Raw genomic sequence first — 27,252 nt, forward strand, 5'->3', positions numbered from 1 at the left:
CAAATCATATGGAATAAGAACATTACTTATTTACAACAAGTAAAAGCATTATATTTTTTGTTTGATTTTTTTTCCTCTAAACCAGGTTAAACTTGTTATATTTACAAGATCTGTCATCACTACCAGATTTTATTAAGGAGCATGCTTAATAATAGAGCATCAAGCTTTACAACCAAATCCATAATGACCCATTTGCGAGTCCTTGGTCCTTTAACCCTTTAGCCGATGAATCCCATTATTCACACTTCAGACAGCTGAAAGTGCTAATATCAGTGAAAGGGTTAAAGACAGAACTTGTAAGATTGACTGATTGTTAAATGACACTTTCAGCACTCTTGACAATATTTTTTTTGTTGGTGGAGGAGAGCCAGAGTGCCTCGAGAAAAACCAAGATCTGTGTAAGAAAAATACCAGTCAATTATAATTGGAGTCGATGCTGCCACTTGTAAGATCAAACAAGAATGTGTCCAATGTACACGGATGCCCCACTTGCACTATCCTTTACCATGTTCCATGGACCATGAAATTGGGTAATAATCTAATTTGGCATTAAAATTAATAAGATTATACTATAGGGAACATATGTACTAAGTTACAAGTTGATTGGACTTCAGCTTCATCAAAAACTACCTTGACCAAAAACTTTAACCTGAAACTCCCACTTTCATTTTCTATGTTCAGTGGACCGTGAAATTGGGGTCAAAAGTCTAATTTGGCTTTAAAATTAAAAAGATTATATCATAAGCAACAAGTGTACTAAGTTTCAAGTTGATTGGATTTCAGGTTCATCGAAAACTACCTTGACCAAAAACTTTAACCTGAACGGACGGACGAACGGAAAGCACAGACGGACGGACGGAGCCACAGACCAGAAAACATAATGCCCCTCTACTATCGTAGGTGGGGCATAAAAAGAAATACTTACGGGATTTGTTCCCAGTTATATTGAGTGATTCCTTTGTCGTCTGTGCTGTTGGAAGCATCTAGGACAATACCATCCAAGGGGAGGTAAATAGTTTTTGTACCACCAGCATCAGCTTTAGGTGGATGATTCACATCTGAAATAATAACAACAAGGGGAGATAAATAGTCTTCGTACCACCAGCATCAGCTTTAGGTGGATGATTCACATCTGAAATAATAACAACAAGGGGAGATAAATAGTCTTCGTACCACCAGCATCAGCTTTAGGTGGATGATTCACATCTGAAATAATATTAAAACCAGTCAGATAAAAAGAGTGTATTGTTTTCGAACATTTATTATATACAAGACCAATAGTTTTCTTTTTGTTTTCATTATAGCTTACTATCCAAATTGGGTCTTTCTCATTGTTGAAAGCCCTATGATGACCTACAGTTGTTATCTTCTACATCCTTTTGTCTCTGGGGGAGAGTCGTCACATTGACATTCATATCACATCTTCTTGTTTCTATAAATGCTAGTATACAAATCTTCAAGCAAATTTCTAGCTTATAGTTTTTCTAAAATTCATATCATCAACTTACCTGGTTTGACAAACACATGTACTTCTGCTGATGATGTCTGTTTGGCTGCGTCTGTCACTTTTAATGTAAAAGTATAGTCACCTTCTTGTAAATTAGATAAATGTAGAAACTCTGTCCGCACACCCTGAAATATAATGTCAGCAAATTTGTAATTCCATTTTTCACCAAAAATTTTATTCTTAATTCTTAAAGTGTAGATTTTTTTACACTAATGTCATGCAACCTAACTAAGATATTACATTAAAACATCTTGCAGTTCAATACAACTAAAATTTTTCTAGAAGTTTTTGATATTACCTTTAATTAACCTTTACAAAAGAGACCTTACCGTCATATCAGCGGTCAGTTTATCATCAGCAGCCTTGATCCACTCATATTCTGATATCCCTTTATCATCAGTACTGAGGTTACCGTTCAGTATAACTGAGTTCTGTGGTAGATGGATAATTACATCTGATCCAGCATTAGCTTTAGGTGGGTAATCTGTCTCTGTAAGAACAAGACAAACGTAATCAATATAAACATCAAAATATTGTTTATTTTACAGGGGAATCATTTATTCTTGTTGACCTTATTTTTTATGCATGACTGAGGAAAAGTTATATTTTTGTTGACACCTGATTTCATGGTTTTTCTGAAGTCTGTATACATTCTATTAAAACTCTGTTCTTCTTTGATCATTTGAATTTAGGGCTAATATTTACCCAGGCAATCCACAAAATTAGTGTTCCATCAAAAACAATTAGTTCACTGTATATCAATATTTAAAGATTTTTCTTATTAGGAAAGGGGTTTAAGTAATAAAATTCTTTTACTCAGATATCCAATTGGTAAAAATTCTTTGTTAAAATATCAAGCAAATCACAAAATAATTATAAACTCCTGCAACATGAGACTACAGAGGCTGTTACAAAATATTGGGTAGAAAGATTGTTGGTTCTTTTGGATGCTGTTATATTGACATATAACCACCATCTCGTACATTGAATGTATAATCCAACTAGTCACATTATAAAAGTTCAGAAAATCTAATGTATTCTTAAATATGTCTTTGGATAAGTACAACCCACAACAAAGGAGTAGGTCCAGTAAGACCCCATTTTGGCCCCAAAATATAGAAGTTTTACAAAATTGTTAAATGTAAACTTTTAGCTATTTATTGGAAAGTAGATTACTTCTGTTGTATAAATATGGGTTGTTTTTGACAATATAATTCACATATATATTGGGTACTAGCATCAGTAAGTCATGCTAAATAACTGAAATCTTCAAAATTTAAAAATTTATGGTTTCCGCCAATTTATGGGTTTTCATTATTAAGTCAGTTTAAATCTTTCATATTAACTAATTGAATCGACTGAAGTAGACACTTAAGTGTTTAAAAAGTTTCAAAATCATTCATCAGATGAACCCTAAATTTGAGGTCATAATCAGCCTTTAACAGATCTACTCCTTTAAAAGTACCTCCTGACCACCAACCAGCATCTTTATACAATTTTTTTTTTAATAAGTTCTAATCAATTTATGTTTTTTTTTACATCTGATTAAAATTGTATTACCTTTAATCACTGTTACATTTGCTACTGTAGAATTAGAGGCACCATCTGAATCTGTAACTGTTAATCTGAAATAAAATCAAACATTTGGTATCTTAGTTTGTGATCAAATTTTTGACATTATATGGGTTTTTTACACAAAACAAATGTCAAGATTTTACAAATCAATTAAAGATTTCTTCTTCAAACTTATTTAAATCTAAAATTAAATAGTTGACACAGCATAGGTTTCTGTCACAGAATAAATGTGGTCTAATGAACTTAAAATATTTTTTTTGCCTTTGAGCAATTCACTATGCTGTTGAATATTAATCCTGTCACGACGACGCCAACGTGATAGCAATATACGACCAAAAAATTAAAATTTTTGCAGTCGTATAAAAAGCATCAATCTATGAATTTCATATACAGTCCGAGACAACAATTATTTCGTACTGCATTTCTTTTAGAACATAAATGAAAATAAAAAAAAACATCCCACCTGTGCTCTCTCAAAGAAACTTTTACAGTGTGTTGTACTACTTTTGGGGAAAATTATATCAAAATTATAGAAAACTTCATTGGCTCTAACTCAAAATATGAACAATTTTATGTTTAGGGTGTCTTGAAATCTTTTGACAGCTACCGAAGTGCTAATTTTTTACCTTTTTCAGCTGGACCAAATCACTACTTTCCTTTAAAATTCTGGACCCAAATTTTTTTACAGTGTAATTTCACCCCCCTTCTTGCAATCTGAGGCATTAAACATGGAGAAATAAATTTGGAAGGAGTATAAAAATTAATGGAAAGTAACCTACTGTCAACACTAGGGACTATATTCGTGAACAACGAAAATCAAGGGACAACAATTGTGTTCTCGGACCATACAACACTGTTTTGACTAACTTATATCTATAAATTTTAAGAACAAAATTGTCTTGATCACAAGGCCGGTTTCTCCATATTAATATGCTAACTTACTCAAACATGTATACTCCTGGAGCCAGATCTTTCAATGTCAACATGGCTGTATCGTCCTGTAACTGTTGACCTTGTAATGGACCACTTTTCTCCTCCCAGTGATATTTCACTATTTTATCATCATCTTTACTATCTGAAATAGAAGATATACAAATACATTTCCTGCTATTAATTCCTGTTTACTGCAAATTCACATTGATTTTTAGGGGGTGGAATTTTGAAGAATAGCCTAAGATGCAAAATTGATATTTGTGATTTCAGGAAAATCTATATATTTAAGGAATGACTGTAATATTTTTTCTGTCTATGAAGAAATAACATAAAAAATTTGGTGCACACTGAATAACGCACGTAGCGGGTTATTTAACAGTGTGCACCACATTTTTTATGTTATTTCGAATAGACAGAAAAAATATTACAGTCATTTCTTATAATTTAATTCTAAATTCCATTTTAAACCTTAGAAAACCATGAAAAACGTTGATGATGTCGCGGTCACATGACTAAATTATGTCTATGGGCTCATAACAAAATAACGTCAGCCAATCAGAAGACGTGTTACATCCAAAATTAAATTATAACTATATGTATCAGATCTAAGAGTGGGATATCTTATTAGATTGCAATACTCATTCAGTCGAAATTATTCACATTAACCCTTTCACCGATTGCTGCCCAGACAGAAGCTACTCTGAGACGATGGCTTCCCTGGCTACTATTGCTCAAGTGGGAGATCTTCATAATAAATGTCAATAAAAACTTGTTTGTAGTTATTTGTGTATTTATTTCATTCACTAACACCATGTTCACAGTTTTATTCATGTTTTGATAATTTTTTCCTCATAAAATATTCAAATTTTCAAATTTTCGGCATTATCTAGGTGAAATTCTCAAAATTCTGCTCTTTGACCCCAAATCGTAATTTTTTAACCCAAAACGGCAAACTTTTGAAAAATTTTATGAGGCTGTACAAATTCCTCACACTGAACGATGTCCATTCCAAGTGTTTTGTTCATAAAACGACATTTTATGTCAAAAAAGTATACTAGTTTGGCTTCAATTCTTCCATATTCTTTCAAAAAAAATGTTCCCTCATTTCAAATTCTCGTAAATTCCGTAAATTTCGTCTGATTTTGACACGGTTTTCAACAAACGGAAGCGCTATGTTTACACTTTCATCCGGGTATTCATCAAAGAAAGATAACTCATGTTTGCACTGTTTTGAGCGGGAAACATAAAAGATGTATTCCGATCCCGGTAAAACGGGACTCGTCGTCAGTTGTCTGAAGCGTGAATCCCGGTAAACCGGGACTCATCGGCGAAAGGGTTAATGAAAACCTCGCAATAATTTCTGAATTTATAGTATTCAGAAATTTATGTGTGCATCTATAATCATTTAATTGCATTTCAGTAAATGCAGTAAAAAAATAACGCTATTTAAATATATATGTGATTTAATACTATTCTGCAGCAATTTTTGCTAAAAAAAAATCACAGAAATTAAAGGTAAGATTGCCATACAATATTTTCATTCTTCTGAAATTGAATAATAAAATAATGTGTTAATTGGTTATAGTTTGATGTCTGCTTCATGTGAAGTTTTTAATTTGACACTGGAACTAATAAGCAGTGGCCTACAATATAGACAAGGTTACAGTGACCTACATGATCTATCAAGTGTGAATGTATTGGAGAATTCAACAATTTTGATTATAGATTGGGTGACTGCCATATGTGTAGTATTTAATCTTACAACAGAATTAGTATGCAGTGACCTTATATCATAGAAAAGGTTATAGTGGCCTAACTGGACAATCAAGTACATTAAGTGATACTGGTAGATTAAATTTATTCGTTCAGTGTCTATTGACTTGTTTTTGGAAATATGCCTTTGAATTGTTTCATAAGCATTTTTTGTTTCTCTTTTTTATATAGATTAGACCATTGGTTTTAATTTCCTGTTTGAATGGTTTTACACTAGCCATTTTTGGGGCCCATGATAGCTTGCTGTTCGGTGTGAGCCAAGGCTCTGTGTTGAAGGCAGTACTTTGACCTATAATGGTTTACTTTTGCAAATTATGACTTGGATGGAAAGTTGTCTCATTGGCACTCATAACACATCTTCTTATATCTCTTTAACGTCTTTGTATATTGGTTTGATCACAGCTACATATGTAAAATTCCATCTAAAACACAATAAGATTGCAGTGACCTTCATAACAAACTAGGTTACAGTGACCTTCATAACAAACTAGGTTACAGTGAGTGACATACCTGAACCATCCAGTATGGCAGAGTTAGGGAGCTTAACCTCTTGGTTCATTGGTTTGATGACTGCTACAGGGGGTGTGTTCTGTCTAGCAGCTAAAACAAAATAAAATGTTTTATAAAACCAGAATGAGATCACATATTTATTCAATAAGATGGTATTATTTATATAAAAAGATATATACACAAGAACTTTGAACATAGTCTAAGAACTTTCTTTTAATAACAAGATTCATCATTGAATTCAAGGGGTTTTGAATTTCTGAAGCAGAAACAATTTTTGTACATAGGCACAAAAAAAGGTTTTCTTCTTTTTTATGACACACCTACTAGAAGTGGTAAATATCATGCTAAGTTTCATCACAAAACTCAAAAATAAAAAAGCAGAATTTTTTTTTTCAACTAATGGCTTCTGATATTACCTTTTAATACTGTGACGTTCACAAAGGCTTCTCCTGATTGGTGAGGTCCTCTAACATGGATTGTAAATGTGTACAGCCCTTCTATTAACTGAAAATAAGTAAAATAACAATAATCTATTATTACAATTAATATTTTTAATTGCTGTAATCGTGTCTTATCTTAAAGAATTTCATGTAGTTTTTTATTTTACTCCTTGTTGATGTCATGACCCAGAGATTAACCCATTTCATGTAGTTTTTTTTTATTTTACTCCTTGTTGATGTCATGACCCAGAGATTAACCCATTTTTATGTATTTTTTTTCCCTTGAACCACAGAATGAAAAGTGTATCACAATTCTCACATTCATACTTCATTACATTAACCAATTTTTCTCACAAATCACAAATATGCATATAGAAACAAGAGTGCACACACTGAAATGTCTCATCTTCTATACTAATCATTGATATTATGTTGATAGTCCTAAGTATAAAGCTAAGCTTTATTACAACTGTCACATAAACTTAACATTAACCAAGATAACTAAACAAAGACCAATGAACCTTGAAAAAGAGGTCCAGGTCAGATGAACCATGCCAGGCAGACAGGTACAGCTAACAATGCTTCCATACAACATATATAGTTGACACATTACTTATAGTTTAAGAAAAATAGACGAAAACACAAAAACTGAACACTGTGCAATGAACTGTGAAAATGAGGTCACGGTTAAATAAAACCTGCTCGACTGACATAAAGATCATAAAATATTTCCATACACCAAATATAGTTGACCTATGGCATATAGCATTAGATAAAAAGACCAAAACTCAAAAACTTAACTTTGACCACTGAACCATGAAAATGAGGTCAAAGTCACATGACATCTGCCCGCTAAACATGTATACTTAACAATCATTCCATACAACAAATATAGTAGACCTATTGCATATGGTATGAGAAAAACAGACCAAAACAAAAAAATTTAACTATAACCACTGAACCATGAAAATGAGGTCAAGGTCAGATGACACCTGCCAGTTGGACATGTACACCTTACAGTCCTTCCATACACCGAATATACTAGCCCTATTGCTTATAGTATCTGAGATACGGACTTGACCAACAAAACTTAACCTTGTTCACTGATCCATGAAATGAGGTCAAGGTCAAGTGAAAACTGTCTGACAGACACGAGGACCTTGCAAGGTACGCACATATCAAATATAGTTATCCTATTACTTATAATAAGAGAGAATTCAACATTACAAAAATTTGAACTTTTTTTTCAAGTGGTCACTGAACCATGAAAATGAGGTCAAGGACATTGGACATGTGACTGACGGACACTTCGTAACATGAAGCATCTATATACAAAGTATGAAGCATCCAGGTCTTCCACCTTCTAAAATATAAAGCTTTGAAGAAGTGAGCTAACGCCGATGCCGCCGGATCACTATCCCTATGTCGAGCTTTCTGCAACAAAAGTTGCAGGCTCGACAAAAATCATTTACAGTGACTTATAGGTATCACTATGACTGGTCTTCATTCTTTTCTATAAAAATCATAAAATAACTCGAGATTGTTTAGAACAATTTGAATTTATTAGAATTTTTAAAAACATGTTTCCTCAATGAAATAACATGAATAAGCATAATAGTTATTGTAGAACGGTCATTATTGTGATACATGGACTGCCCATAGGACAGTGGTATTGACTGTGACAACTATTTTAAAGTAAATATTGTTAAACACTTATATTATACGCATGTGATTCACTAGATCCTCAAAAGAAATATTGAATCCCCAGAATATATCTTACCTTTGACAATTTGAGCGTGTCTGTGTTTTTGCCTACCATTGTACCAATTTCTCCTCCGTCAGGCATGGATGTGATAGACCACTCATAATCAAATTTCTTCTCTACAAATATATAACGAAATGGTGAGTTCTGTCATAATTTTTCAAGTATCGATGTAATTCTTATTTATTTAGTGTTCATGTAGCAAATAATGTTGATTATCAGAATATACAAATACAAAAATCTATAAAATGTCACACACAAAATTATTTATCAATGTAACTTTTCAGGATATTATAGTTAGTTGTTTATATTCTGATTTTAACCTCACCAATTTAATGTCTTGTTCTTGGGAATAGCTGCTCCTATTTTTCAATCTGTGATGTGTTTTGTGGACTTCTGATTATCTTATGTTATATTTGTTTTGTTATTTATGTTAGCTGTATTACTGCTTTTATTTGTGTTTTTTTTTAATTTTCTCATTTTTTCTCTCACTGTTTTCTATTATATAATTAATAATACTGCATAAATTATATCCCCTTACCTTCTTCATCTTTACTGATGACATACGCATTTAATGTGACTTCGTTGATAGGTAGCTGTATAACTTTATCTTTTCCTGCAGACACCGTTAATGGTATAACTGAAAGAAAAATAGTTTCTCAATTATAACATTTGACCTCATACGCAATAACCTTTACACCTTAAATGGGAAAAGGATTTTTTGTGTGTAATGTTTTGAATGTTCTTTTTTTACCATGCATTTAGAGACTTGTTTAACTGCATAATGAGAATATTCTTTAATCAAACTGTAAATATTTTTCACCAATTAAACTTCTTATTACAAATTGTATCAGTCACCATAGTTATTGGTTTCATGGCCATTATGGACATTAAATTCCACTGATTTGTAAAGTAAAGTACTGAAAATATGACTTAAACAAGAATGTGTGTACATAGGACACCATGACTGGCTCACACATAAACTAAGTTTCAACCACAAATTCATGTTAAAGAATAAATAACATCAAATATGTGGTGCATACTGAAAAACCTGTAGCAGGTTTTTTAAAGTGTGCACCACATTTTTATTTTATTTTATATTACAGTTATTTCTTATAATTTAATAAAAATCATGTCTATGAGCTGATAGAAAAACACATTAAGCCAATCAGAAGAGGTGTTACATCCAAAAATTAAATTATATGATGTTAAACCAAAGTTTTAACCTAATACAGGATGAACCTTCAAACAATCAGACATATAGACTGAAGAACATTTTACCCCTACAGACATAAGAGGTATAAAATATGAAATCTGAAAAACATAATTAAATGTCTTTAAGACAAGCAGATAAATTATTACCTTTTATAGTAGTGGTTGGTGCAGTGGTGGTAGTAGTTGTTGGAGAATTTGTTGATTTATTCTGAAATAGAAATAATTGATCAATGTAACTATAACTTCAAATACAGACAAACTACTTAATTACAAAAGTCCTAACATTTACATGTATAGATAAAAGACCTAAGATACAAGAAATTTAACAACTGGTCAAAATACCAAATCTCTATACAGCGTACAACAAAAACTAAACGATCACTATTAGTTATAATAAATAAATGGGGAATGTGTCCATGGGACACAGATGATGTCACTGCTTGCATATCATAACAAGAGGCTCTCAAGAGCCTGAATCGCTCACCTTAATTCTTTTGGTTAAATCTCTCATCAATGATTATTTTGGCTTTTCAATTTATTTAAATGTTTTTTGGATCGTCCTATTTTCTTCAAAAGCCAAAAAAAATAATCATTTTCTCCTATGTTCTATTTAGCCATAGTAGCTATGTTTCTTGACATACAAGGAAATAAAATATAAAATTTATACTAAATACTCTGAAACTCATTTAGCCTAAGTTTGGCTGAAATTGATACAGCAGTTTCAAAGGAGAAGATTTTTTAAAGTAAGTCAACATGATGAACAAATTGCGAAAAAAGTCCTTAAAGGGCAATAACTCCTTAAGGGGTCAATTGACAATTTTGGTCAAATTGACTTAATTGAAGATCTTACTTTGCTGAACATCATTGCTGTTTACAGTTTATTTCTATCTATAATAATATTCAAGATAATAAACAAAAACAGCAAAATTTCCTTAAAATTATCAATTCAGGGGCAGCAACCCAACAACAGGTTGTCTGATTCATCTGAAAATTTCAGGGCAGATACATTGTAGATCTTGACCTGATAAACAATATAACCCCAGGTCAGATTTGCTCTAAATGCTTTGGTTTTTGAGTTATAAGCCAAAAACTGCATTTGACCCCTATGTTCTATTTTTAGCAATGGCGACCATGTTTGTTGATAGATCATAACTTCGGATACAATTTACAACTAGATACCCTAAGGAACATTCAGTTAAAGTTTGGAAGTATTTGGCCCAGTAGTTTCAGAGGAGAAGAATTTTGTAAAAGATTTTTAAGATTTACGAAAAATGGTTAAAAATTGACTATAAAGGGCAATAACTCCTAAAGGGGTCAACTGACCATTTCCGTCATTTGACTTATTTGTAAATCTTACTTTGCTGAACATTATTGCTGTTAACAGTTTATCTCTATCTATAATAATATTCAAGATAATAACCAAAAACAGCAAAATTTCCTTAAAATTATCAATTCAGGGGCAGCAACCCAACAACAGGTTGTCTGATTCATCTGAAAATTTCAGGGCAGATAGATCTTGATATGATAAACAATATAGCCCCAGGTCAGATTTGCTCTAAATGCTTTGGTTTTTGAGTTGTAAGCCAAAAACTGCATTTGACCCCTATGTTCTATTTTTAGCAATGGCGACCATGTTTGTTGATAGATCATAACTTCGGATACAATTTACAAACAAGATACCCTAAGGAACATTCAGTTAAAGTTTGAAAGTATTTTGCCCAGTAGTTTCAGAGGAGAAGATTTTTGTAAAAGATTACTAAGATTTACGAAAAATGGTTAAAAATTGACTATAAAGGGCAATAACTCCTAAAGGGGTCAACTGACCATTTCCGTCATGTTGACTTATTTGTAAATCTTACTTTGCTGAACATTATTGCTGTATACAGTTTATCTCTATCTATAATAATATTCAAGATAATAACCAAAAACAGCAAAATTTCCTTAAAATTACCAATTCAGGGGCAGCAACCCAACAACGGGTTGTCTGATTCATCTGAAAATTTCAGGGCAGATAGATCTTGACCTGATAAACAATATAACTCCATGTCAGATTTGCTCTAAATGCTTTGGTTTTTGAGTTATAAGCCAAAAACTGCATTTGACCCCTATGTTCTATTTTTAGCAATGGCGACCATGTTTGTTGATAGATCAAAACTTCGCATACAATTTATAAATTAGATACCCTAAGGAACATTCAGTTAAAGTTTGAAAGTATTTGGCCCAGTAGTTTCAGAGGAGAAGATTCTTGAAATAGTTTACGACGACAGACGACGACAGACGACGACAGACGACGGACGACAGACGACGGACGACGACGGACGCCAAGTGATGGCATAAGCTCACTTGTCCCTTCGGGACAGGTGAGCTAAAAAGTTATAAAGGAACAAAACTGAAGAACATTAATCAAACAAAACTGAAGAACATTAATCAAAGTGCTTTTAAGCACCGAAGGGGAAAGATTGTTTTAATATTTAACATTGCATTGTATAAAGCATTGGTTGTAGTTAATTCAACTACAATCAGGACAAAGGAAGATAACTCCAATTTTTAAAATTTCTGTTAACAATTACATCATTGATATTTTTAGAACAGATAAAAGATTCCTATTTTTCTATTTATAAAGGGGTATAACTATAGAACAGTTGAAGTGACACCACCAAAATTCAACTTGATCTGTATTTTGTGGTCATAAGCATTGTGTATAAGTTTATTAACATTGGGTTGAGGCAAATTTTTTCATTTAAAATGAGGCATAACTCTAGAACGGTAAAAGTGATGCCACCAAAATTAAATTAAAACTTGAACTGCGTTTTTTGTATAAGTGTCATAACATTTGGTTGAAGCAAACTAAAGTTACAGAATGAAAACCAACAATGGGACGTATGTCTGTACGTACACATAGAAATATTTATGGTGTAATTATAACCCACTAAGATAACCTTAAGTAATTAGGTTAATTCCACCTACCCTCTTGGAGGCTGTGATATCTAAATCACCTGAAACACAAACAAATGTAAATTATTAATGCCTACCAAACAGAAGTATTGAATATGTTGAATGTTAGAGAATTCACTGCAAATTTTTTTTATTTAAATTATCCATTTTTTGGTCTTAAAAACATGATAAATATTTACATTCTCTCTTAAAACAATAAAGTAACAATAAGTTAACAAAACAAAATTACAATAGGATGAACATATAACATAAACAAATAAAATTCATCAATAAGTATAATGCATTGCAATATTATGTAAGTGAATGAAAAGACATGTTAAATCAGAATATTCCACCACCAAGAACATGCTAAGGCATAAATATAATCTATTAGAAACATAACATTACAATGCTCTTTATTATGGTCTAGAAATAATACGGAAGTCAAATTGATATTTTTTTTATGAACATCACTGAAAAAATATTATTGATATTGAAAACATATATCTTTCTTTGAAAGGTTTAAATGCTAAGGCATAAATATAATCTATTAGGAGCATATAACATTACAATGCTCTTTATTATGGTCTGGAAATCATTTTTTTATGAACAACACTGAAAAGATATTATTGATATTGAAGGCATATTTTTCTTTGAAAAGTTGAAACGTTTGTAAATATAAGTTCCTGAAAATGTTGTAAAATATTTAAACCTTTGAATTAAACTAACTCTTGGTAAATTGCTTTTCTTTCATTTAACAGTGTTCCTAAAAATATTAAAACCTGGAAACATGATCAGCAGCAAGGCAATTACATAGATATAAAACCACTACAGGTAACTACCAAAGAAATCCTCAATACAAAATAGTAGAGAATGTCCTATAAATCTAAATAATCTGAAATGAGTATAAACAGATTCTACCATTTAATTACACCTAATGTAAGAATCCGGGGTTTTGATTGGTTAATAGCCAGTGTATTTTTCACCAATTTACTGTTATCAAATGAATATCGTTCATTTTTAACGCCGCCGGGGTATTTCCTAAAAGGATATGCCTTTTTTACCCTCTCTGCCATGGTATTTGCCAAAAAATACTCTATCCAACTGGACGCTTGTAACGTCACGATCATCAATGCGTTTTAGTACATTAACATTCGGTGTAATTAAACAGATATATCATGTTATTGAGGGGTATTTGCGAAAAATACCAGTCTTGAGAATGAATTTCCCTCGCCTTACGCATCGTGAAATTTAACATTCTCTCGACTGGTATTTTTCGCAAATACCCCTCCTTAACATGATATATCTGTTCAGCATCCTGTGTGACCTACATTTCTGTAACGAGACAGCTGAATTGAGGCTTGCTGAGAGTAACAATATTAAATATTTAAAATTAAATTGTTGAAAGATGTTTAATATTGTATCGCAAAAGATTTGATGGTAGAACCTGTTTTTGAAAAGACTTTTACTGAAAATGACAGGCGGTAATTGCCTATTATTGCTTGAAACACTTCCCTTCGGTTCTTTTAAACTTCGATGGATACATCATATAATCATTTGATGTGTTTGAGCTTTTGATTTTTACATTTAATAAGAGACTTTCTGATTTTTTTAAATTTGTGTTATGACTCATTTCTCTGGAGCAGAGTCGTCTGGTTGGAAATAATAGCGCATCTTCTAATATCTATATAGGGATATTGTAAATAGATAATCAACTAGTTGGGAAAAATTTAATCAGCTTAAGATTAGAGGAACAATCAGACTAATCAGACTAATCATCAGGTTTGGAGGGTATCTATGCATAGCCTAAAGTTTATATATATATACGGACAACTACAAGAAATATGCTACTTCTATGAGGGTAAATGTTGAATTGTTAAGTATTTGTAATCAAAAGGAAAGGCTAATAAAATATATGCAACCAATTTTTTTTATACCTATCGAGACATTAACACATGTGTAATTGTCCCCACGTTCAAAGCCATCAATACAGATGCAGACTCCCGTTCTGCTATGTGAGTTATCAGGGATAAAACATTCCTCGTTAGAGTCACACTGATCGTGTAGACCATATTCACATTGAGTTCGATTATTATCGGGTATGAAACTTGCATCTGTTGTATTGTCTGAAATTTGAATTGCCAATCTCAATTTCTTTATTACAAATTTTTTAAGTTTATCTTATAACATTTCTTTTCTCTTAATCTCATATTTTCTTTTATTCTATTTACTGATAGGAATTCAATTCTCTTGAGAGAAAAAAAAAAAAAAAAAAATCTTATATAATTTTTTGCAAAAAATTACAACAGAAATCATTCATCTGTTGACCAATTTTCTTACAAGAAGTCAATTCTATCGTTAGATAATTTTGATATGACCTATTCAGTAGAATAATAAAGACCTGAAAACGTGTTGTAAATTAGGAAAGTTATGTCAAATTAAAATTCCTAATTATTGTTTTAAATAGCTTCATAAACAATTAAACTGAAATAGACCACTTGTAAGATCAATTGATAAACATATACTGTTAATTCAGAAATCATTGTGATGTTCTTATCATTGATAAAAATGCAACAGGGTTACAATAATTTAAACACAGCCATTTTGAAATTTTGTACATGAATTAAACAGGATTTTTTTGTTCAATATTGCAAAAATTTAAATTGCATTTTAGTCTAAATTGACAAAATTGCAATAATAAATTCACACAATAATTTCTGAATTAACAGTAAATGACCTCTGTTGTACCGGTAAATTATTTAAACGTATGAACTGTTAAATAAGCAGGCAAAAAATAACATGTTAGTTAAACTATTAACTGCTAATGATATTTACAAGCAATGTAAAAATACCATTGATATAGTTTTTTGTCTGATAAACTATTTTACTGATCTTTATTTCAGTAATAAACTTTCAACGGTACTTTTAAACACAATGTATACCTAAGCCAAACGAAACATCAACACATGTGAAATTGTCATTGCGTTCGTAGCCATGGATACAGACACAGATGCCTGTACGACTATGAGAAGTTTCAGGAATAAAACATTCCTCCTTTGAGTCACACTGATTACGTAAGCCATATTCACAGTGGATTGATTTATGACTCTCTATGTTGGCTTCTGTTGTTGTCACTGAAATTTTCAAAGTTTGATTTCTTTAACTTCTATTTAACAGTCAAAATTTTACTTCATTACTCTTTTTAAGTCAAATCGTTACCACTTAGATTTAATGTTTTTACAATGTTTTTCTCAATAATAAATGTTTTGGTTTCACCTACGAAAATTCACATTATAGTAATACAAAAATTATCAGTTATATAATTAGCATCCATAGAATACGAATGTTGAACTAACATAACTATGTTTACCATATCAAAGTGAAATAATAAATAGACATCAAAAACTGATACATGTAATAGCTTATGTTACTTCAACATGTTTACATATGTGCAAGATAAGGAAACAAATAAAATGTCCATGTGTCTACAAGAAATTTACATTTAAAACATTTGAAAATTTGAATAAAAGTGGTGGGGGTACAGAAAGGACGCATTCACCTATACATGACAACATCATATAGAAACATGTATATATTTGTAATCATCAAGAAAGTACAAAAGCTCAAATGTACAACAAAACATATTTGAGATCAGAATATTTAGCAATATTTTGCTATGACTAAGTATTGACTAAAAAGTATGAACAGGAGTGATGACAGCTAGGTCAATATATCTATTATCACACCGTTTTTTATATTTACCTATAGAGACACATTTATTATCACTATCAAACTGGTATCCTTTTTCACACCTACAGATACCAGTTCTACTGTGCGAGTGCTTAGGAATATAGCACTCTTGATGATGGTCACATTGGCGACGAAGTCCATATTCACAATGATGTACTTTTGTCTTGTGATGGTTATGCACAGGCGATGATGCTGAAATGGTTTGGTTAGGGAAGGTAGATTCAAAAGCCATGCAAAATATACTGAATATTGTGATGTATAGTCTGATCTACTTATCAGTAAATAACAGACACATTAATTTGTAGTACTGTAAACCAACTGATTTTCAAGGATTTTTTTATACATTCAGACTTTTTATTTTATTTTTTACCATTTTCTTTCATTTTAAAGGAGGTCTATATTTGTCATGTTTGTGACATTTTATATTTGCTTGAAAGTAACATTATCAATTTTAGTATCAACCATACCAATGAAATATTTTATAATATAGCCAAAAACATTTAAAATCACAATAAACAGTAATATGCCATCACAGGTGATACAATAAACCTAATCATTTACTAATCAGACCTACTGTGGATTCATTATTTTTCGTGGGTACCAAATTTCGTGGATTGAGGAAAACTTGCATTTTCGTGGATATTTAATTTCGTTGTTTTGGAAAAGTCTGCATACATTTCTTTACAAAATTTGCAATTCATTGTACATTTAAATTCGTGGTTCCCCAGTTCCCACGACATCCACGAAAAATTGGTATCCAATGAATATAAATGAATCCACAGTATACTAACTCAATTACCAAAAGACCATCTACTCTTTTATTTTATTTAAGTATCATTTTGACATTATCTGTTTATGGGTAAAGTTAACACATGCATAATTTTAATAAACACCACAGCAAACTGCTGTACAGATGCATCCCAAGAAAAAAACCATTTTCATGCAGATATAGCATTCTTATTTTTAAACAATGGTTAGAAACAAAAATCTATGGAAACCCAAAGTTAAAATACAGCTTTTCCAGAAATTAGACTCCATTTTAGCATGAAATCCAATTACAGTAAAAGGAACTAAAACAATTTACTTTATATAATCAATTTCAACATAAGCCAAATAAAGGTCAAGAATACTTTCTGGAAAAAGTCTTGAAACAAAAAAATAAATTTTCCCACCACATAGTTACTACAAGTCACATCAAATACAACCACAAAGATGAGGGAGGAATACAATTTGGTTAATTCTCAGTAAACCTGAGCACAACACAGTATCAAGCATGTCTGGTTACACAAATTATTACAATATTGTCAAATTAAAAAAAAATGACCTAAAACTTACTTGGAATGACTGAAGTACAAATTCCTTCGTCATTTTTCTCGTACCCTTTGTTACACACACAGATGCCTAGGTGTGGACTCAGGTTACTGGGTGTGTAACACTCCTCATGGTCCCCACACTCAGACTTGGAGGGATCACATATCTTATTAGTCTTCTTCTCTGAAAAATACAAGTATTCATCTTTTACTTAAATTACTTTATAAACAAGCATTCTGTGAGTATTGCATGGCAATATATAGTCCCCTAACTATATAACAAATATCAAGTCAATATCTTTAAGCATGACGAAATAAAATGTTGAAAACTGATTATTTAAGTAAATTTTGTAAGTCCAAGGACCATAACTGCACAAAATCATAAGACCGGAACACAATCCTAACTTGATCTGTAGCTTGTCATGATAACAGTATGTACCATTTTGCAAATCAACATCTTCAATCATGACAAAAAAATTGCAGAAAACTGATTATTTCAGTAAATTTTGTAAGTCCGAAGACCATAACTCTGCACAAAATCATCAGACAAGAACAAAATTTAGACTTGATCTATAACTTCTCATGATAAAACATTACACCAAATATCAAATCAATATCCTCCAGCATGAAGAAAAAAGTGTGGAAAACTGATTTGCCAGATGGACGGATGGACGGACGGACAGACAGACAGACAGAAAACCATGTACTTCTGCCCTGAACAACAGGGCAAATGTGCCCTCCTATAATAATTGTACATTCTTTCTTATCATTCATAAGAATCTTTCAACAGGGGTTTTACGGCACTCCAAGTCCCCAAGCTTTCATTTGATACTAAAGCCACCCAAATATTTTGTTTAAAATATGTAATACTTTCTTGTATGTTCTGTCCAACAAGGCCCAAATTAGTGGCTCTATATGCCTAGAACAGACATTTTCATATGCAAATATAGGAAACCAATTTTTAAATCTTTTATTAAAAGTATTTATCTATCATGTCTATCATTCTATAACAATTATTAAAGATATATTTTTTCCCCATTGATTTAAATTAACATGGCAACATATGTGACAATAAAGATTAAATTGAAATGATTTAACCGAGTTATATTACATTGAACCTAGTGACAATGTATTGATAAGACAGACTGTTGCCTTTGATTTAAATCAATGAAATTTGTTACTTAAATTAAATGTTGAGGAATAAATTATAGATCACTTTTATTCAATTTGAAAATGATAAAATAAGCAAAAATAATGATACATTTAACAACACCATACTCAGTGAATCTAAGGTAATTTATTACCGAAATTGAACCATTCCACTTTTTAAAAAAATATTGTATTTCAACAGCTAGGATTGTTTTAAAAACTATAGTATGATAAATTGGGAAGTGTTGGCGTCAGGATATTTAAGCGGTTTTCTCTCAAAAAGCATGTGTTTTATTTTGGTGCTTTGTTGATATTGTAATTACACACAACGGCGTCCTAATCAGCAATAGCTTGGCATATTTATGACATGTGTGAATAAAAATTCATGTTGTGTTTTCTTAATAATTTCCGAAAATTGACAACAAATTAAACAGGGTATAGTAATATTGTCAAATTAAATCAGGTATTTATTTGCAAATTTGGCTATGTATAGAATTGTAGTTAATCTACGGAAGATATGATAACATAAGATGTTTTCCCTAACGATTAACATAACGATATAGTTGTACCGGTACACGATTTTGGCGATTAAAATTTTACTGTTTGATTTATTTTTGTGTGTTTAATTTTGGCACGTTCATTGGAGGCATCAAATAAACCAAAATAACCCAATTAACGGTAATTAGAAACAAAGTTGGTCAACAGTTCAACAGTTTCTGTTACAAAACATTGGAAGTTTGTATACTGAGGATTCATTTATTTTCATGGGTATCAATTTTTGATCATTTGTCAATTGGTTGTGAGAAATATATGGAAAACATGACTCTTAACCTATGTATGATTCTTAAAGTTGGCAGTACTAAGACTGTCTAGTAATCAAACAAAATAGACTCAATAAAATTGAGAATGGAAATGGGGAATGTGTCAAAGAGACAACAACCCAACCATAGAGCAGACAATAGCCGAAGGTCACCAATGGGTCTTCAAGCATTTTTACCTTGAACACATATTTTCTGGTCTTCGTCAAACTTGTATCCCTTGATACAGACACATTCCGTTTCGTAGGACGAAGCTGTAGCTTTTAACCTACACACTTCATGTTCCTCACAACCTGACTTCTCACTCAGTATGTTACAAGATCCCTCACGCTGAGCAGGGGTACTACCTCCCTGGGAATAAACTAAAAAAAAACAAATGAAAGTATATTTTAGAATTATTTCCAATAAACATGATAAATTTAATTTTGAAAACTGATTAGAAAAGGTAAAGATAAAGGTTAATTTGCTGCTTCATTTGGTCTTATGAAGTCTTACAGAAAGAATCATTCTACCATATTATCATGATTATATTTAGATGTTTATTTTCGTTTAAATATATTTGCATTGTAGTTATGATAATGGGTCAAGAAAATTTACAAACAATATATATATATTATTCAGTTTAAAAAAAAAAAGGAAATACAGTACTTATGAGTTTAAATTTTTTGAGTATTTTACTTAATGTCCTACAGATATAGTTAAAGACATTCATCTATGTTTAAAATGGCTGTTGTCCTGCCTACAACATATCAATACTGCAATATATTTAAAACACAAAGATTGAAAGTACCAAAGTAACGTTTGAAATTTAATTCTATAATACATGTCTGATATTCAGTGGTTGTCATTTGTAGATGTGGTTCATAAATGTTTCTCTTTTTTCATTTTTTTATACAGATTAGACTGTTGGTTTCCCATTTGAATGTTTTACACTAGTCATTTTTGGGCCCTTTATAGCAATGCTGTTCGGTGTGAGCCAAGGCTCCGTGTTCAAGAACGTACTTTGACCTATAATGGTTTTCTTTTACAAATTGTGACTTTGATGGAGAATCTCATTGGCAATCATATCTCATCTTCTTAAATCTACCGTCTACTTACCAACATCTCGAACATTTACAAAGTAAGTTTTATTTGTAGCTGCATCTTTTGGACCTGGATCACATGATCCTGAGTATGTCTTGTTACATTGTATCAGATAACATGTGACTGAATCTATTTTTGGATTATGAAAGAAGAAGACAGCGTCACAGTTGTCTTGGTTACAGCAGCTTAGTATACAGGTCGAAAGTTTGGTCGCTTTCGTGTCTTTTGAAAAGTTCCCTGCTTGAAATTGTCCTACTGGTAAGGCACCTTGGTGTAACGCTGAGGTCAGTTCTTCTGTACTGGTATCCTTACGACAAATATCAACACTGAGAACACCTAAAATAGAAAGGGGATCAGCTATAGAAGAAAATTTCAAGGTCAGAAGCACACGAAACAGCTTTATAAAATACTAAAGAATAATCTTTTGTGAAGACAGTAGACACGGACCGTGTGAGGGCTGTATATAGCCAGTCAAGGTCGATAAAATCTTCAATCATCATTTGTCAAGTTAAAAAGACCCCATACTTCATATTATTATCTAATTCTTCATTGCTTCTTGTGTCATATATTTTATTAGGCAGGGGCTAGGTATTTATAAGAGAAATTGTTAATATTTGTCTTCAATTTAGACATTTTATAGTACATGTACTGGTACTTCTATTTAAGCTTTGAGAGCACAACTTATAATAGATAGAATTGTATAGGCTTATTATTGTTATAGGCTGTACACTGATAACTTCTACTACATTTGGGCTCTATTCATGCTGGTAGAGTTGGCAAACATACCTTTTTTTCTTATTTTTGTAGGAATTTTTTTAAACTTCAGGCAAGTTTTCTCTGAGAGTTTTTTTCAAAATATTCATTAACAGACTTATTATTGCTAAAATTTATAATCATACAAGTACTTTTTATTGATTAATCATCAATTCTGGATTCAGACCAAACTCTGTAAAAATTTCTCACTTCAGTTTTATTATATATATTCAGAAATTGACACGTAAAATGAATCAAAGAATGTATGAGTCTACATTTGCTTAAATTTTTATTTCCATTGCCTATACATAACATTTTTTGTAAGTCACAAACCACTTATCTACATGATCTATAACCCACTAATACCATCTGATGAAGAAAAGTAATAAATTTTGTCTGATTGACTATCTATTAAGTAATATTAATTCTGCTGATTTCCAATGACACAATTCAGTCCACTATCACGACTATTGATCCATTACGGTTTTTATCAATGAAGCTCATTGTTTCCAGACTGTCAGCTACAATCATAAAATAAATTGGTATTTGGATGTTATCCTTTTATGCCCCAAAGGCCAAAGCAAAGAAATATATGAATTTAGTTTTTGTCCAATATTTTCTTTTTTAAGTTTACAGAAGAAATAGACAAAACTAAACCCCTCTCAAAACATACCACTCTTCTTTATAAATAATTGTTGCATGCTTTACTCCACATCATCACAAATAAGGTTGTAATGGTGGGAGAGCTAAATTTCAAATTATAGTTCAACATAGTCAACAAAATGCAGTTTGAAAAATCAAATTTATTAAGTGTCAACACTTATACATCATGTAAATATAAAATTTGATCTTTTATCTGTTCTTTATTGCAAGGCCATTAGCTTTTAAGCAGAAAGCATGATTATTTTCTTATTATTACCTGTACACATAGAATTCATCACCAAGAAAACGTGACAAATAATAAACTTTTTCTAAATCTAAAAAGGAGTTGTCATTATATAATATTGATAATACATGTACTGCGGTGTTTATATTTATCACAGGTAAGATAATTGATTGTTATTGTGGGGAAAAAAATAAAAACAAGAATGTGTCCCTATAGTACATGGATGCCCCATCCGCACTATCATTTTCTATGTTCATTGGACCGTTAAAATGGGGTAAAAAAATCTAATTTGGCATTAAAATTAGAAAGATCATATTATAGGGAACATTTGTACAAAGTTTCAAGTTGATTGGACTTCAACTCCATCAAAAACTAACTGAAGCTGGACAGATGGACGAACAAACGGAAGTACGAACAGAGGAACGGACGCACAGACTAGAAAACATAATGCCCATAAATGGGGCATAAAAATTAAAGAAGATAATAGTCTCAATAAAGGGCTTTTTGGCTGGATGCTATTTCTAAAGATAGACATTTTACTAATATCTAAATGGAGCTCAAACACTCTAAATTCATTTATATTCTAATATTATGATTCATAATGGAATATGAAACCAAAATCAAAATCGTTTTTATTCGTTTTGTCTGCATCAAAAACAAATAAAGGTTTAGTGTTACATCTAAAACCAGAACGATTGCATAATAGCAGTGGTATCTTGTTTAATTACAACACTTCTATGAGTGTCATTGATTCAAATGATTTCCTAGAAAGAACTAATTGTTTTACAGCTGTTAAATGTCATTATTGTTGTTACTTTTGTTTAAGTCACAAGTATAATGTTACTTATATGACAAATAAAGATTATTATTATTAAAGAAACTCAAATTTCACCAGTCTGAGTCTAGACCAGAAATAATTTGCTTCCTTTTAATGTGATCTGTTTCTATGATATAAAATAGAAAAATCTTAGGTGTATGTGTTTGCCATAGACTTAGTAAACAATGAATAAAACTATACTTGTAACTACTTTATAAATGTTGAGAAAAAACACCTGAAAATTTAAATTGAAATGCATTATAATTTTCAATTTCATTAAAATATGAAAACAGACTTTAGCTTTCAGCTTATCTCAATATTTTGAACCTAATGAAAAGTCTACTTTATTTTTTTTCTATTTTTCTTCTGCTTAAGTCGTAATCTTTTTAGCCTTTTAAAAAGTCTACAATTTTTTTTTTGCTTTTCTGGATAATTTTTTTGTTGTTGTATCTTAATGTGTTATCACTAATGGAATTTAAAGTTAAGAGAATTTTTTTATGGTCTATGTTCAATTTATTCACACAATTCTGAACTAGCAACTTTAAATAACTTGAAATTTTATGCAGTTTTGTGTGTTGAATTATAAAGATGCATTCCTAAATTTTGTGTAGAGATGTTCATAAAGATTGTAATGTATAATTCAGATATGACTTTAAAAGCATGCCTTATGGTGACAAAATTGTTATTACAGGCATAGATAATTAAATTCATACTTCGGTGTTATATTTGTTATTTAACTCTGACACTAAAGTCTTCTTGTAAGTTTGTTTTTGGGTCACTGTCTCGTTGACATTTATTCCATAAATCCTTACATTCTTAATAATGAAGTGAATATTCCTTACAGCAGAATACATTTAGTGTGTAGGTAAAAGTAATATCTTTGTTTAGCTTGCTCAAGTTAGCTGAACCATCATCATAAGTCATTATTACGTTAGGTATACGTAACCCTCCTTTGGGAGTTAGTCTAGTCCTACAGACAGATAGATTGGTTATCTGCCGGACTAGTCTACTCTTAAAGGAGGGTAGTTTACCTAACATAATAATGACTTCATGGGTCAGCTAGGAAGCAAGCTAACCAAAGTTATTACCTTTACCTACACACTCAATGCATTCTGCTGTAACTGATTATGAAATTTCAAGCAAATTGAATCATGTCATTTTATATACTTAACTAGGGTAAATAAATGACAAATCAAACAACACTCTATATTTAGATTCAACGTCAGTTTATCACTTTAAATTAACCATTATGTGAATAAGTAAACAAATCAGAGAGTTAGAGATCAATACATAATATTGTATATTGATTTGATTTATCTTATAAATAAATATTATTAACATTCTACTAATAGTATTAAAGTAACACTGAGTGGTTATTATAAACTCTGGTAATTAAAATACATAATCTCTGGTACCTTATAATACAACATATTTCAAATATTATATACCTAAAGCAGGGAATTTTTTTTATGAAAAGAATTATATTAATCTACTTTAGCTGTACTTTTAACTAATGAATATTTTTATCAGACTAAAGAAAATAAAGAATGAATCTCATCTGAATAAATATTTTCAACTTTGTTTTATTTTTTAAATCATTATATTCCTGATGATACATACATGACATATTGTATATTGATCTAATTTATCTTATAAATAAATATTATTAACATTCTACTTAGTGTTAATACAGGTTATTATAATCCATAGTACCTTATTCAACATACATTTAAATGTTACATTCCAAAACTTTATAAATCTGATTTAAAAAGCATTTTTAACTTATGTATTCTTATTTCAAAATAATAGAGACAATAAGAAAATAAAGAATGAATAATGGATCTGTATAAATATGTTCATCTATGTTTAACTTGTTTTTAAAAAGTTTATACCGGGTATTCCTGATGCAAGTAAATCAAGAAAAGCACTTGATTTGGAGGAATGAAATTTTAAACTGTGGTTTTTATAATTTTATACAACTTTGTAGAAATGTAATTGGAATTATACAAACAAGTATTCAAATCCTGAATGTCATAATAACAGATTATATTCCCCCATTTGTCAAAACAAAGTATGGATGGACAGACTGACGTACAGACTGACTAGGGTAAAACTTAAAGCCCCCTCCTCTACGGCAGGGGCATAAAAAAGTCGTAAGATAACTACACCAAGTTGTTGTTTTAAAAATGAAATCAAATACTCTACATTTAACTAGATTTTCAATAACATATGATCAAATTGCTGAAAGACCCTCCCCTCCCCCCCCCCTCTCCTTTATTATTGAAAATTATCATCCTGCATTGACAATGATCTTCGATGTAAATAAGATACATCTCTTACAGCTATATAAATGCTCTCTTGGTGCATACATCTCATATAATCTAATACATCCAGTAGGTACATGTATGCAATACCCTTCTCATTCTAAAAGTATATAATGTAACACCTGCATATAATGTCATACAGTTTAATCCAAATCCAATAAACTGTCAGATACATGTTACATTGTAGATCTTATACCTTTATACAACATAATCCTCTTGTTAAAGTTAAGACATTGTAAGAAGGAAATCTTATGTTTATAAATCTTTTATCAATTCTTTTATCAATTCAATACATGTTTTATTTCCCTTTAAACCTCTCATTGTGATTTTCTCTAAAATATTCTAAAATATAATTAATGAAGATTTATTAATTGATTGGTGGTATTAAGAGCCGCTAGCAAGACTCTTGTTATGTCATGGTAGCAAGAGTTTGTAGAGAAAACCAATGAAATTTGACAGGAATACTGACTATCCTAGTCAATTGAATAATTTGTTTTTTATTTAGGTCCAGTGGTACATGTATATATATTTCATGCCGATCTAGGTAATTGAGATAGCAGTCAAACACACCCAGACACCAACTGGGTTTGATCACAAAACCTCTGTGTTGACATGTAAGGAGATAAACTTTTTAGGTCCCAAAGATATAGATGTAGTGGAGTTAATAACAAAAGAAAAGACCTCAAAATTATTATTTAAAAACAACAAGTGGCATTACTGCAGACATTGTAAAATATATCTACCATGGTGGGCATGCCATTCAAATGATACTGTGTTAGTACAAACAGATTTAAGTACTTATTTTAGCTATTCCATTGTTTTTAATATCATGAATATCAAAATCACTGTGATTTTAACAGTTTAAATCCAGACATCCTGAAATTTGAAAAAAAGAATTCCCGGATCACAAAAGGGCCAATCCCGAAATCCTGAGCTTAAAAACACTCGATCCCTGAGTCCTGATAAAGGTCCTATCCCCACTCACAGTTAATGACAACAAATTATCCTATTTGTCTGTAGTTAAATATTTATGTAATATAAATCAAATAAATGTTATGCTTTGGTCATTTGCAATTGATTGTTTAAGCATGTTAAGAGTTCACAATGAACTTTCAGTGACAGTCAGGAGTACTACTTAAACAAGTTAATTTTATCTACTTGAACAAGTAAAAAAAAATATACACATATAAGTAAATTTGTAGGATACTTATACAAGTGAATTTTATTTACTTGTATAGGTAAAAAAAAATGGCTTAGTTATGTCCCTTAGACATTCAGAATGTTTTACTTGTATCTATAGGTAAAAAAAAGTCATCCTTTCTTCTTTTCTTGAATTCTTAAGATTTCTTTGCTCTAATAGAATTTTAACTTGTGTACCCTTTATAGATGTCTTTACCAATCATTTAAGTGTAATTTCATGGACAATGAAAATCCCATTTGTCTGTTATCTTCATAACACTGCTTATTTACAAGCCCCAAAGGAGCAATTTTTGAAGGCCTTGCACTAATATACAAAATCTTTGCTCAATCAGATTCTTTGATGAATTAATGAGATGAAACATTGAATTTAAATGAAAAAAATTGAGCAAACCTGGGAAAAATCATTAAAGGCATGATTTTACATCTCAAAACTTGAGGATTTTTGTGGGATTGTAAGAAAAATTTACTTATACAAGTAAATTTTTGAGAAAATAAAGGTGAGATTATTCAAAC

The 27,252-nt window shown here is 31.0% G+C and overlaps 1 protein-coding gene across 7 annotated transcripts in view; it reads right to left on the reverse strand.

Annotated features, from left to right (window-relative positions):
* LOC143054053 (dyslexia-associated protein KIAA0319-like protein) overlaps positions 1 to 27,252 on the reverse strand; it is a 52,363-nt gene that overhangs the window by 12,541 nt on the left and 12,570 nt on the right. For 2 of the 7 annotated variants that reach the window (XM_076226911.1, XM_076226912.1), the window contains exons 3-19: positions 20,775 to 21,095; positions 19,856 to 20,038; positions 17,735 to 17,893; positions 16,412 to 16,591; positions 15,592 to 15,783; positions 14,587 to 14,775; positions 12,683 to 12,711; positions 9,863 to 9,923; positions 9,042 to 9,140; positions 8,519 to 8,619; positions 6,715 to 6,802; positions 6,299 to 6,388; positions 4,025 to 4,157; positions 3,068 to 3,132; positions 1,837 to 1,997; positions 1,509 to 1,632; positions 926 to 1,058 (exon numbers count right to left, since the gene is read on the reverse strand). In XM_076226911.1, the coding sequence (XP_076083026.1) occupies positions 926 to 1,058; positions 1,509 to 1,632; positions 1,837 to 1,997; positions 3,068 to 3,132; positions 4,025 to 4,157; positions 6,299 to 6,388; positions 6,715 to 6,802; positions 8,519 to 8,619; positions 9,042 to 9,140; positions 9,863 to 9,923; positions 12,683 to 12,711; positions 14,587 to 14,775; positions 15,592 to 15,783; positions 16,412 to 16,591; positions 17,735 to 17,893; positions 19,856 to 20,038; positions 20,775 to 21,095 (2,308 nt within the window). The remainder of the gene's footprint in view (positions 1 to 925; positions 1,059 to 1,508; positions 1,633 to 1,836; positions 1,998 to 3,067; positions 3,133 to 4,024; positions 4,158 to 6,298; positions 6,389 to 6,714; positions 6,803 to 8,518; positions 8,620 to 9,041; positions 9,141 to 9,862; positions 9,924 to 12,682; positions 12,712 to 14,586; positions 14,776 to 15,591; positions 15,784 to 16,411; positions 16,592 to 17,734; positions 17,894 to 19,855; positions 20,039 to 20,774; positions 21,096 to 27,252) is intronic. The other 5 variants (XM_076226913.1, XM_076226914.1, XM_076226915.1 and 2 more) reach the window with 5 other exon arrangements.

The sequence above is a fragment of the Mytilus galloprovincialis genome, chromosome 12 (genome assembly GCF_965363235.1).
Source record: "Mytilus galloprovincialis chromosome 12, xbMytGall1.hap1.1, whole genome shotgun sequence".
Taxonomy (NCBI): Eukaryota; Metazoa; Mollusca; class Bivalvia; order Mytilida; family Mytilidae; genus Mytilus; species Mytilus galloprovincialis.